At 34.3% G+C, this 14,429-nt stretch overlaps 1 protein-coding gene across 1 annotated transcript in view; it reads left to right on the forward strand.

The window, feature by feature from the left end:
* The window catches only part of PEX3 (peroxisomal biogenesis factor 3), a 34,710-nt gene extending 21,477 nt beyond the window's left edge, over window positions 1-13,233 (forward strand). The window contains exons 6-12 of the mRNA XM_090279927.1: window positions 102-168; window positions 270-324; window positions 903-1,071; window positions 2,651-2,721; window positions 4,759-4,881; window positions 11,480-11,576; window positions 12,464-13,233. Coding sequence (XP_090136053.1) covers window positions 102-168; window positions 270-324; window positions 903-1,071; window positions 2,651-2,721; window positions 4,759-4,881; window positions 11,480-11,576; window positions 12,464-12,547 — 666 coding nt within the window. The 3' untranslated portion in view covers window positions 12,548-13,233. The remainder of the gene's footprint in view (window positions 1-101; window positions 169-269; window positions 325-902; window positions 1,072-2,650; window positions 2,722-4,758; window positions 4,882-11,479; window positions 11,577-12,463) is intronic.
* The last annotated feature ends 1,196 nt before the right edge of the window (window positions 13,234-14,429 follow it).

The raw sequence follows: 14,429 nt of genomic DNA on the forward strand, positions 1-14,429 counted from the left end.
TTATTAGTCCAGATCCTGAGCATCTCAGCTCAAGTTATACTGAAAATATTATTTATTTACTCATAATGTTAGGTAATTTAACCTTATTCTATTTTGTACAGACAGTCCTTGCTCCCCCAGATGTCCAACAGCAATATTTATCAAGTATTCAACACCTCCTTGGAGATGGTAAGATTTTTATTTGTGACCTATAAACTAATTGTAATTCATTTATTTGTATTATTGAGGAATTTGAAAAATAAACAAGACTTTTATTTTTGTTTTAATAGGCCTGACAGAATTGATCACTGTCATTAAACAAGCTGTACAGAAGATTTTAGGAAAGTAAGGCATTTTGCTTTGGATTTTCTGACTTCCTGGTTCTAATGAATAAAGGAAAACTTAGAGTTCTTCTAGCACAGCTAGGAGCTTGACAAACACTCGTAACTTCACAAATGATGGTTTCTGAAATTCTTTGTAACCTAGTAAGAGAGACAGCCCTGGGTACTGCACTGTGGAATCCATTTTCTTTATCAGAGTCAACCTTTTGATACTAAGGGGAACATCTTAGTGTTTCATTGTTTGTTGCTAGATTTCCAAACCAGAAGCATTTGGGTCATGAGATAAAAGGCCTACTTTAAAATCTACCTGTGAGGTTTTTATCTCTTACTTATACTGGTAATGCCTATAATTACAGTGAGAATTTTCATGTAACATATGCAGCAAAACTTTTCTTGGCTCTGTAATAATGTCCCTTAACTGATGGCTGATATTTTCGCCTACTCCAGTGATCTCACAGTCAGCAGGTTCAGGTTTGACTGAATGGAACAGGATCTCAGGTAGTAACACGTTAAGAAAAGAGAGTGTACCGGATGTATCATATAGTTTCAGCTAATTTCCAATTTCCTTTTCTCTGTTTCCAGTGTTTCTCTTAAACACTCTTTGTCCCTTTTGGACTTGGAGCAAAAACTAAAAGAAATCAGAAATCTCATTGAGCAGCATAAATCTTCTTCCTGGATGGAGAAAAATGGATCCAAATCTTTATTATGCCATTATATGATGCCAGATGAAGAAACTCCATTAGCAGCTCAGGTACTTAATTCATAGCCATTTAACCACAGATGTTACTTGATATATTTAAAACTTTTTTACTGTCTCTTAACATTTAGACTTTTGAGTCTCTTAGAATGGTATGTGATTGAAAGATATATATTTCAATAATTTAAATAAAACCTTATTCATTTTGAAAACAGTTCATATATGACTGATTTCTAATTAGAAACATAATTTTAGATATTCAGATTTTTATTGAGAGTTATGTGACATACTGTGATATATGATCAGGATATAAAATGAAAAGGACATGTTCATTACACACAGGGAACTCAGGAGACAAATTCAGTGCCTATGGCTAGAGCATATTTCTGTGAGATCAAGTAGCAGCAGATAGAGCTGATAGTGGGGAAAGATCATGAAGAGCTTTATATGCCAAGATAAAGAGTCTGAACTTAAATTTATAGACAGAGAAAGGTAAATTTTAATCAGGCCAGTACCACTGTCACATTTGCTCCTACTTAAATTAAATCAATGATGGCAGTATCAAAATGGGCTGAAGGGAGTTGTCATCCAGTTGAGACAGAGGCCTAATCTAACAGTTGTCCACTGTGGTGCTGCTGCACACCTACGTATCCCAGGCATTGTGATTGAAGTTATTCATTGATTAAGAATAATAAAAACGCCACAGATTGCAAGTTATATACCTCATTTAAAAATAATCATTGGTGGTTCCATATGTAAGTGGATTGCACCCATGCTTTACAGTTGAGAAGAGTATCTCTCACTTGGCACCTGGAAAAGCCTTAGACCAGAAAGGCCCCAATGCCATACCTTAGCCTTAGTATGCAGTATTTTTCATTGTCTGCAAGTTCTCCCCTACCCTCAAGACCCCAAAGATAGACCTGTTGGGTGCTGAGACCTTGCACTTATGAGTAGGCAAAAATAAAAATAAAAATTTGCAACCTGTTGAAGGCATCCTTGAGGGATGAAGGCCGAAATGAACAAGCATAATAGATGGGACTGAATTAATAAAAGAAACAGAAAACTTACAGGTTAAAATCTTACAGAGATGCAACAAGAGTATTAAAAAAGCATTCTGGAATGATAAAACAGTTTTCAAATTTTAAAATTCAACCAGTGGAAGTTAAAAAGAAAACTATTCGGAAGAACAGGTGAAGAGAGGAATGATTAACTGAATATTACCTGAATTGAATTAAAACCTGAAACTTCAGATTGAAAGGATACACAGAGTCCCAGAATAGTATAGACTGGTGAAAAAGACACATACGTGTCCTGGGAAAGTGTCTTACCGACAAAAGAAAAAATAATCGCGGGCCTCTGCAACCTAAAAGGTTACTTCTTTTTCTTTGTAAATATATTCTAGAAGTGTGTCCAAGAGGGCCCAGATAAACACAAATCTTACAAAGTATAATTTTACTTTGTTTCGCCTTTTAAAAACACAGGAACCTTTACAGTTCTTTTTTAGTTTAACATTTTGTAATTGTTGATAGAACATAGACTTAGATTTCTTCAGCTCTTGAGTTTATTAATATGACTAGTTTCATCATTACCCTGTGCTAACATTTGAAACCCGAATGGCATTTTAATTTCACAGGCCTGTGGGCTTTCTCCTAGAGATGTTACCACTATTAAACTACTCAATGAAACCAGGGACATGTTGGAAAGGTATGTATACTGCATGTAACAGAAAACATGTGTTTCTGTTTTGATTGTACTATGACCATTTTTTACTCTTTCTTGAACAACATATTCAACATAACCTTTTGTTGAAATTAAATTTTTTAATCTATTTCCCTGCTGTTAGGTAGGATCTCCTACCTAAACCAGTGGTTCTGTTACTAGGATGGGGAGGAAAGCAGAGGTTTTTTTCGAGTTGCCTTTGCCTGGCCTACTTACTTCCCTGGCCTAGAGATTCTGTATTCTACTTGAGGGGCTAGAAGATAGTATTAATATTTTGAAAAATCTTTCAAGGACAATTCTGGTATACACAGTGTATACTAGTAAATAGTTTACAAACCAGTTCTGTAACCACAGCAGTTCTGGCTGCCAATTTGAAGCCTCTCCCTGCTGATCCTGGGAGGTGGGAAGAGATACTCTTGTAAGCCAGAGCTAGCCTGCTTCAGCTAATCTTCATGTGTACACACACACACACACACACACACACACTCAATTTGAGAACTACTCCCTTTAACGCTTTCAGAATACACATGTTCCTAAAACTTTCAGTGATAAAAGTTTCATATCTTCCCTAATATGAGAGCTACTATCTTAAATCACCCAGAAGAGAGCCAGGCTGTTAAAATAAGAAAAACACCAGACTATACATTAGAAGACCAGACCCAGACTCAAGACTGGCTGGCCTACGTATCAGCTGTTCGACCTTGCCTGAGCCACTTCACCTCTTTTAGGTAGTTGTATCATTGTCAGATCTGAGGAGTAATGCCAGTCTTGCCCACTTTGTCTTACGTGATTAAAATATCAAAAATTCTTTTAAATTATAACTTAAGACCATTTCTCTAGTTATGTTTTCTGAGGAAATTATATCCTCTGCTTATAGTATTTTTCATGATCTTGAAAATCAGCACAGTTTTAAGTTAACTCAGCTACTGAATCTACTATCTGAATTCATCAAGTTCTAGTTCCTTAACTTTCTACAGTAGCAATCTCTCCTTTTTTCTCTTATTCAGGATTCCACCAAATCACTCTATGAAGCTCTAGAAAAGGTCATCAGTGATATTTTGCCAAATCCAGTCAACCCGTAATGTTCATCTTACGTGACCTTTCTCTGAAAATTGACACTGTTGATCAAGACCTTCTTGAAATTTTTTTCTCATATGGCTTCCATGGCATCTAATCTCTTAATTTTTCTCTCAATGCTCAGATCATATTTTCTTAGGGTCCTCTATGTCTATCTTTCTTTTAAACATTCGAGTTTCCCCAGGTGTTTGTTCTTATTTCATCCTTAATTGCTCTGAGCAGCTTTTTATACTCCCCTTGCTTTAACTACTGTCTGTACGCCAATAATTTCCAAATTTATAGCCTTCGTCCTACAGTCCCATGAGTTGGTATGGATAGAGATTTCTGCCTGTCAAAGACAGGACTAATTAATCAATGAGGCATTTTCTGACTTTCGTAGCACACATACGTTATTCTTTACAGTAGAGAGTTTTTGTTAAGTACTAATATGGCATAACAAAAAAATTTTGAACTTTAAGATAAAAAGGGCTTTGGTTCAAATTCTAGCTACCCCATTTACTAATTACATACCATCTGGTAAATTTCTTTATCCCTCAAGTATCCAGTTCCTCATTTGTCCAGGATAATAAAAATTTTTAAATTACTGGTATTTCATGATGAAATATGTAAGTCAAACCAATAATCTAAGACTATAAGAGGATTTCTCTTCAAAAAATTCTTCAAGAGAAGTAATGCTATTATCGATATTTTAAAAATACATTATACAAAATACTGATAAATGTAAGAAAATCTAAAGAAATGGATGAATGTTTTCATTGTGCTATGCTTATAAGCTTTCTTTTTATTCTAACTTTTAAAGATTGACATATATTTTTATAGTGGGTTAGGCTCTAAAACTAGATTGTGACTAGAAGAGGTGGCTGTCAAAGGTAGCCACAGTTATTGAATTTATTTTCTTTTCTATTAATAATCTACAAAATAACTTATCCTTCTAATTTTGTGTAGTCCAGATTTTAGTACGGTTTTGAATACCTGTTTAAACCGAGGATTTAGTAGACTACTAGACAATATGGCTGAGTTCTTTCGACCTACTGAACAGGATCTGCAGCATGGTAACTCCATGAACAGGTAAGATGACATGTCAAAATGTTATCAGTCTAATGAATACTCTAATAAAATAGTGCTTTTGATGTATTAGTTTATATCTTAGAGGATAAATTTGCTCCTTTTTCAACAAATTAAACTCTGTTAAACCAGTGACTGCTTCACTAGTAGAATTCTTTCTGGACTCAATGTTAAAACTCATTTTTTTCAAAAATTTTCCCAATATAGATAAGTACTTAAGTTGTGAAACTACCTTTCTATAGGCCAAATTCTAATTATTGAGGGTTTTTTTTTAAACTCTTTAGAATACAAAGCTGAAATATATTTTTGTTCTTGTTTTACTTTTTTATTGAATTTATTGGGGTGACATTGGTTAATAAAATTATATGTTTCAGGTGTACAATTTCATAATAAATCATCTGTAAAAATGTTTTAAGTTTTAATTTGTTCTCTAATTTTATTCAAGTACTGAAAACCATAATTGGCCTATATAATTTAATACTTTGGTCATCGTAAGAGCCAGGCATTACTGTTGTAGATTTCCATTTGATGAGTTATCTCCTAGTTCTACAACTGCATAAATGTACTCATTTTCCGCCCTTACTGTAAGACTGGGAATATTTTGTTAGTGCAATTGTTAGTAATTTTAAACATAACTTATACTAAGTCATGGATTCATGCTGCCAAAGATATTTTATTGTTTCATTATAACTTTATCAGCTTAACATAAGCACCTTGGAACTCCTGTTAAGAGTTTACACTCTGTCTTGCATATTAAACTCAGAAAATATAAGGTATTAAGTCAATGTTAACTGGCTATAAAATCATTCATTAAAAATAAGGGAAACAATAAATGATATGCAGTATGTATGTGTAATATCCCAGTTACTCCTTAAATATATAGGACAAGAGATTGATTATTTGCCCAATTCTCTAAAGAATGGTTTAACATTGAGGATATGGAATGTTTAGAGCCATAAAATTTATCTTCTGAAACAAAATATCATCCTAAGATATTTTTTTAGCAGTTCTTTAAATTATACAAATATAAATTTGAGCCCCTATAGACTCCCTAAATTAAGGTACTCCAATTCATAAAATTTCACTATAATCTCAACCTAGCAAGGTTTTGGTTATTTCCTGAGTGTTTATAAAGAATTATAATAGTAGTTTTAACATGAACAAATACTTGATCTTATACACTGAAGAATTACAAAATATTGCAACAACCACAACACCTATTGATAATCTTCCTTTTCTGAACTCCTGTAGTATTCATCTGTACTTTTATGTATAACCTACATTTCACCTTGAACTAGAGTCTTATTCCTTAGTTACATTTTAAGCTTCCTCAGAGCCAGAGACTATCTCATTCCCTTTCATGTTTCATTATGTACACTAGGCAGGCAGTAGAAATTTCCTAAGTTTTTCTCTTTCATGTCAATAACCATGAAACATTATTGAGCGGTAGAAACATTCCCATTATGCCTGCTGTCATACATATTGTTTAACATGTCATGGAAGTTCTAGCCATCACAATAAGTAAAAAAAAAATAATTTTAACTATTGACAGACAAATATCATTAATTATGTGTATTACGATTAGTCAGAACCCTCAAGAGAATCATCTGAAGAGTGATGCAAACAATAATAGCTCAAATTATATATGTGTGTGTATACTATTTATCTGTATATTTACTTACATACTTTATATAACATACATATCTGTATATAAACTAATATATGTATAATAAATATTTAAAAATCAAAAACTTTCCTATTACCAGTAATAGCCCAATATAAAATATAAATGGAAAGATGAGACCTAAAAAGAAAACTGTGCAGACTTAAAGTATGAATATAGAGGCAAGACTCTTCAGCAGAATACTACTCATATAAGCAAATGGAATCCAGAAATATATAGCAACAATTATAGCAATCAATGCTTCCTTTTCCATGTGCAAGTATGGTAATAATCATTTTTCAAAGCATTATCTCATTGGATTTTTGAACTAACCCTAGGAAATAAATTCTATTATCCTCCTCTTTGGAATGGTGAGAAAACTAAGAAAAATTAAATAACTTGATGTCAAACAGCTAGTGAGTAGTAACACCAGATGTTCAATGTCTCACATTAGAACCTGTAATTTTTCATTATTCTTCAACACTAACAAGGATTTATTTTAAGAATGCAAGGAGGGTTAAAACACTAAGAAAGTTATTACAGTATTCTACAACATAAGTTAATGGGACAAAAATATCTTCAGTATTGCTGAAAAGGCATTCAATTAAACAACATTATTGATAAAAATGTTTTAGAAATACTTTTTATATAATAAAAGAATATTTTTTCTTTTTTTTATTGTGTTTTTTCATTACCATTTGTCCCCTTGAAAGCCCCCTTCCCCGCCCCCAGTCACCACCCTGCTGTCCATGTCCGTGAGTCCTTATTCCTTTTTACTCAGTCCCTGCACCCCCTGACCCCACCCCACCCCCAGAGCTGTCAGCCTGCTCTCTAGCTGAGTCCCTGTTTTGCTTGTTAGTTCAGTTTGTTCATTAGATTACACATGAGTGAAATCATATGGTATTTGTCTTTCTCTGACTGGTTTATTTCACGTAGCATAATGTTCCCAGGTCCATCTATGCTCTCACAAGGGTAAAACTTTCTTCTTTTTTATGGCCAAATAGTATTCCATTGTGTAAATGTCCCATAGTTGTTTTATCCTCTGATCTACTGATGGACACTTGTGTTGCTTCCAGATCTTGGTGATTGTAAATAACACTGCAATGAACACAGGAGTGCTTATATTCTTTTGAATTACTGTTTCGGTTTTCTTCAGATAAATTCCCAGAAGTGGAATCACTGGGTCATAAGGCAGTTCCATTTTTAATTCTTTGAGGACCTTTCATACCACTTTCCACAGTGGCTGCACCAATCTGCATACCCACCAAGAGTTCAAAAGTGTTCCCCTTTCTCCACATCCTCACTAGATTTATAGATGATAGCCATTCTGCCAGGTGTGAGATGGTATCTCATTGTGGTTCTGATTTGCATTTCTCTGATGATTAGTGACATTAAGCATCTTTTCGTATGTTTATTGGCCATGAGTCTGTCCTCTTTGGAGAAGTGTCTATTCAGATCCTTTGCTCATTTTTAATTAGATTGTTTTTTGGAGTAGAGTTTTATAAGCTCTTTATAAATTTTGGATATTAACCCCATATCAGATGTATCAGTGAATATGTTCTCCCATTCAGTGGGTTGTCTTTTTATAAGAGAATATTTGAAATCAAAGCAAATATTGTAATGAATGGTAAAACACTGGAATTATCCCATTAAAATCAGAAACAATGTAAAGATGGTCACTATTCAAAAAGAGACTAGACTTTGGGTGGTTAGCACACAATGCACTCAATATTCAAAGGACATATAAAATTGTACACCTGAAATTTATATAATGTTATTAACCAATGTTACCCCAATAAATTTAAGTTTTTAAAAGTTTTTTTTAAAGATGGTCACTATTGGTATATTTATGCAACATCACTATATTACTCTAATCATGTTGTAAATGTTGTAAAGCTAGGGAAAGACCAATTTTGAGAACCATTTATTTTTATATGTTAACTTGCAAATAGACAGCTTTTACTGAATTTTTATTATTATATTGTAAATTATTAGTTGACTATTGATTTTCTAAGTTCAATTCTTATTTTCATAAAATGATATATCAGTTTTGGGGAGGGCAAAATTTATTGTTATATGAAGGTGATCAGATTTTATACTTAGAAATCCAAGAGAATCAATTAAAAATTGTGAAGTTAGCCTCCCAAAATTAATCTGTAAATGTAATCAAAGTACCATCAAAATTGCATTAGGAATTAGAGGGTGATTGCTTTACTTCTGAACCTGAAAAATTGATAGTAAAGATGATCTAGAGGAATAAAGGGATGAGAATATTCAAGAAATAACTGAAAAAGTAAAGCAGTAAGTGTACTTTCCCTATAGAACATATAAGGTGCAGTTTTAGAATAATATGTTATTCTTTTAAAAGACTAGGTAATCAGTGGCCTATGATATAATATCCTGAAACAGGCTCTAAAATATATAGGACATTGTTCCATGATGAAGATGAGGAAGAGAGGTATATTTATTTCATAAATGATGATAAGACAAATAGTCATTTACAATGACTAATTATAAAATAATAATAAAGTTAGAGCCCTTCTGTACCATACATATAGAAAAAACAGATACATCCAGGAGGCTTAAGCAATAAAAATAAATGAACTGATTAAAAAATAAAGGTGAATATTTGATCTCAAAATAAAAATATTTTGAAGAATTAAAGAAATAAATACAATGATAGGTTTTACTGCAAAAATTTTAAACTTATAGATCACACAAGTTAATAATATTAGATGTAAATTGATATGTTGGGGAAAGTGTTTACAAACCATAGATGTCGCACAAAGAGGTAACTAGCATTATATATGCACCAGTTAAGGAAGGGAACACCCAAAAAAAAGAAGTCATAGACATAAACGGATACTTCACAAAAAGCAGAGAGAGAGAAATGGCTATTTTGTTTATTCATCTAACATCTGTTTCTTGAACACCTGCTATGCATCAGGCACTGTACCAGGTCTCTGTCCTCATGGATCTTTCCATCTAGTAGGAAAAGTAGACAGTAAACAGAATTGTACAAAGTATAATAAGTGTTATAAGGGAAAAGAACATTGAGCATGTAATAGAAGTATTTGAACCAACATTAAAAGCCAAGCAGAGTTGCTCTGAGGAAATCATTCGAACTAAGAACTAAAAGATGAACAACTATTTAATATGGCACTGGAGTGGAATGAGGCAGTCGCCATTCAGGGCAGAAGCCACAGGGCAAAGAGCTTTGGAGACAGGAGGACCGAGGTTCAATTTGAGGACCTGGAAGAAGGCTGGTGTCGCAGCTGAACAGATGAACCAGGGCCAGAGTGGTGTGAGGTGCAGTTGGAGAATTCAGCATGTGCAGATTAAGGGTGTTGGCGTGAAATGCTGGGGAGCCACTGGAGGAGTGCCAAGAGAGTGACATGGTAGGATTTCCAATGTAGGAACATTTTGAGTGCTTTGTGGAAAAGAAATTGGGAAAGTGGAAGTTGGGGTGGGACATAGCAATGGATGAATGAAGACTTCTGTTAATCAAGTCAGTAAGTACGTACTGAGCACAGCCGGTGCACCAGGCTCTTTACTAAGTGCTAGGCTAATGTGGTGAGTAAAGCAGACGCGGTACCTAGCCTCACGGACCTTGGATGGTAGGTGTCTTCAGCTTCTGCTGAAGGCAAACCCACAGATGTATACAAAAGAAACATGTAAACAAAATCATGACAGATTTTGAAAAATGCTGCACAGCTACTCTGAAGGAGAATAATGCCCAGTTTCCTTAGGAGTACATAAGTCCTCCCTACTTCCTTTTTCCTTTTTAAGCATTGCCTTAAATCCCAGCGTAGCGTGCTGGTTAGACACCACAGCTTCAGCATTTTCATTATATTTAAAAGGAAATGTCTAGTCTAACCCCAGGTTATAATGTATAAAGTATGATATTTAATGTGATAAACCTAAGTCTGTAACCCACACATAAAAATTCATTTTCTCATTTAGCTGTTATACATAATCACATGTAACGTTTATTCTTCTCACAAATGCTTATTGAACACTTACAAGTTAGAAGGTCATTGCTGAATTCTCTGACTTCATCTCACACCACTCTGGCCCTGGTTCCATTGCTGTAGTCCAGACAGGAAATAATGCTTAATTTGGACTAGGTTTGACGATGGGGAGAAGTAGAGGCACGTTTAAGAAATATTTAAGATTGTGGAGAGAGTGTATGTAGGCAGGGAAAGGCGCTGCCTGGGAGGGTGCCCAGGCTTCATGTTTACACAGTCAAATCGATGATGGCACAGCTCACTGGGGTAGAGGGAGAAACATTCAACGTTGCTAGTAATTAGGGGACATACAGACCAGAACTGTGAGATACCATTTTCAGCTACCTGACGTACAAAGATAAAAGGAAAAGGTAATGCTTGACACAGAAAGAAGGCATGATGGGGCAGGTATTCTCACACGCTGCTGCAGAAGCTGAGGGCATTTGGCAGTATACATTTTAAGCCTTAAAGACATTCATACCCTTTGACCCAGTAATTCCATGTTAATATAAGGAGTTACTTATATTAAGGAAAATGAGACAAAAACTTAGATGCCTAAGTCTAGGGAGCTGATATATATTGTCACAGCCACATAGATTATTATGTAATCATTAAAAACAGGCAAAAATTTGGGAACCATTTTTATTAAGATGAAAACATGCTTATTTAAATACAAGTCAAAACAGTATTGCTTGGGAAGTTATAGCTGTGTGTTATAAAAAAAATAGATATAAAAATTACTGGAAGAAATTAACCATGATGTGAATTATAGTTGTGATTTCCAGGTGGTAGAGTTATATATGATTTTTATTTTCTTATTCACACATTTCTGTAAGTATTTTTCAATAGATACTTATTAATTCATAATTAAAATGTTAAATGCCTATATGATAAATTTCAGAGGATACTTATTACTGTGATGATGTTTCAGTCTTTCCAGTGTCAGCCTGCCTTTAGCTAAGATAATTCCGATAGTAAATGGACAGATCCATTCGGTTTGCAGTGAAACGCCTAGTCATTTTGTTCAGGTAAGAAGAAAGCTTTGGGGTATTAAAAATAGATTATATATTTGGTAGTGGTTTTGTTTGTCTAACATAAAATTACATTTCACTCCTGTGATATTTGCTCAAAGAAAATAAAAACTTAACACCACATGCTTGGCGTGACGGAACGCCCCATGAGAGTAATAACATATCATGGCAAATTTATGAGGTCGAGACGACCTTTGTCCATGTCAAAGTCCGACACCTGATAGACTGCGCTTTAGTCCAGATACATTCCAGTGATCAGTTGAAGTTACAGTGTTAATGTTTCGCATTAGGCTGTGCTAGTGAGAATGTCAAGCATTGAGGTAGATCAATGATACAAGTCCTCAAATTTTTAGAAAAACCAAAAAAAAAACTTTTGTGAAGCAATAAACCATTGTAATAATAAATATAACTATTAATAGTACACCAATAATCTGCTTACTAAAAGCCGCACAGGCAGTGGGTTATTTATATTTTTTACTATACTATTACTCTATTCTTTCTTAGGAAAGCATTTTAGAATGCATTGAGTAAGACATTATATTAAAGGGATAACTTTGAATTCACATAAGTTTTTCTGAGTCCTTTGGAAACTGTATTATAAGTAAAGAATTACTTGCAATATAACTCAATTCCAGACTACCCCAATAACGTGCAGTGAGAAGAGTCCCTAGGCCTAAGTGTAACAATGGCATCCCTCCTAGGAACCAACGCAATAAATATCTCCTAGAATTTATTATAAGAAAAAATACTCCTTCCAGTGAGTGGTTTCCTTTTCGGCTTTAACACCACAAAACTTAGAGGTACATTTGATTCTTGATTCCAGAAATGGATTCCGATTATGTATACACTGTGCAAGCTAAACATTTTGTTGCCGTCTTTGCTAGGACCTGTTGACGATGGAGCAAGTGAAAGACTTCGCGGCTAATGTCTACGAAGCTTTTAGTACTCCCCAACAACTGGAGAAGTGATTTCTTTTAAATGCCTACAATGGATTAGTTTACTTTTAAAAATACATTGAATAAGTCAAATATATATAAGTAGTGATTTATTACCAAAATGCCTAATTAAAAAATATTCTTAAGGTCTTCATTTCATAATAAAACAGATTTGTCATCTTAATATATTTTTTAAAGTCATCAGTGGACTGGTTTTTGTGAGCATATCTGAATGTACATAGCACATATATCAGAATTTGTTTCTCCATGGATATTACTTCCAAACTGACTGAAAACTAATGCAGACATGTTTTTTTATATAATAGGAAATTCAGTGTACTTTGACATTAATACTGAGGTAAAAAAGTTCTTGGGGAAATAGATGTAATGTTTGGAAAATGTGAATCATAAAGTTCACTGCACTGCAGTATACAGTAGTAGGTCAGACTTTTCTCCAGTTACTCTTAAAAGGAATAAGTTATTTCTCTTAAATATGCCTGAAGGAGGACTTTTCTTTTTATGGAAATCAGTGAATTTAACAACCATGAATAGCATTTTTTTTTTCTTTACTATTGTTAACAATCCTTAGAAAATTATATCATGATTTAGAGGCTAAATTGTGTTGATGTCATCTACTCACAGCTATTATTAACTGCATAATTTCATTCATTTGCATGTAAATAATTTTAATAACCTACTTTGTATTGATTTTAAGCACAGTGGATATTGTAATAAAAATATTTTAGTAAAATATGATTTTGTTAATACTTTATAGCCATTATTTGTTCCTTAGCATTTCTTCTTCTTCTTTTTTTTTAACCACATTCTGTTTATCCTTTCATCTGTTGATGGACATTGGGCTGCTTCCATCTTTTGCCCATTGTGAGTAATGCAGCTGTGAGCATAAATGTGCAAATGCCTCTTGCACACCCTGCTCGAAGTTCTTTCAGATATGTACCCAGATGTGGGATTTCGAGATCATGTAGTAGGTCTATTTTTAATTTTTAAAGGACCCTCCATACTGTTCTTCATAGTGGTTGTACCATTTTACATTTGAACCGACTGTGCACATGGGTTCCGATTTCTTCACCTCCTTGCCAGCGCTGGTTATTTAGTTTAGTTTTTGACAGTGGTTGTTCTGATGTGTGTGAAGCAATATCTCATTGTGGTTTTGATTTTCATTTCTGTGATGATCAGTGATGTTGAGCATCTTTTCATATTATTTTTTATTGTGTTTTTTCATTACCATTTATCCCACCATACCCTCTTCCACCTCCATCCACCCCCTCCCTGCATAATCACCACACTGTTGTCTCTGTCCGTGAATGCGTTCTCTTTTTTTCATTTTTCATTCAATCCCTCCATCCTCCCCCAACCTTCTCCCCAGGTCTGTCAGCCTGCTGTTAGTTCAGTTTGTTCATTACATTCCACATATGAGTGCAATCATATGGTAACTGTCTTTCTCTACTGCTTTATTTCACTTAGCATAATGTTCCCTAGGTCCATCCATGCTGTTGCAAAGGGTGCAGTTTTCGCCTTCTTTACAGCCGAGTAGTATTCCATTGTATAAAGGTACATTAGCTGATGCATCTACTAATGTACCTTTGGGCTGCATCCAAATCTTGGCTATCGTAAATAACACTGCAATGAACGTAGGGGTGCAGGATGACTATCATCAATAAATCAATAAACAAGTGTTGGTGATGATGTGCAGAAAGGGGTACCCTCATGCACTGTTGATGGGAATGCAGATTGGTGCAGCCACAGTGGAAAGCAGTATGTAGTTACCTCAAAAAATTAAAAATGGAACTGCCTTATGACTCAGTGATAGTGATGCTACTTCTGGGAATTTATCTGAAGAAACCCAAAACACTAATTCAAAAGTATATATGCATCTTTTTCTATTCTTGTCAGT

This window comes from Furipterus horrens, unplaced genomic scaffold, assembly GCF_987537825.1.
Source record: "Furipterus horrens unplaced genomic scaffold, mFurHor1.1.pri manual_scaffold_6, whole genome shotgun sequence".
Lineage (NCBI taxonomy): Eukaryota > Metazoa > Chordata > Mammalia > Chiroptera > Furipteridae > Furipterus > Furipterus horrens.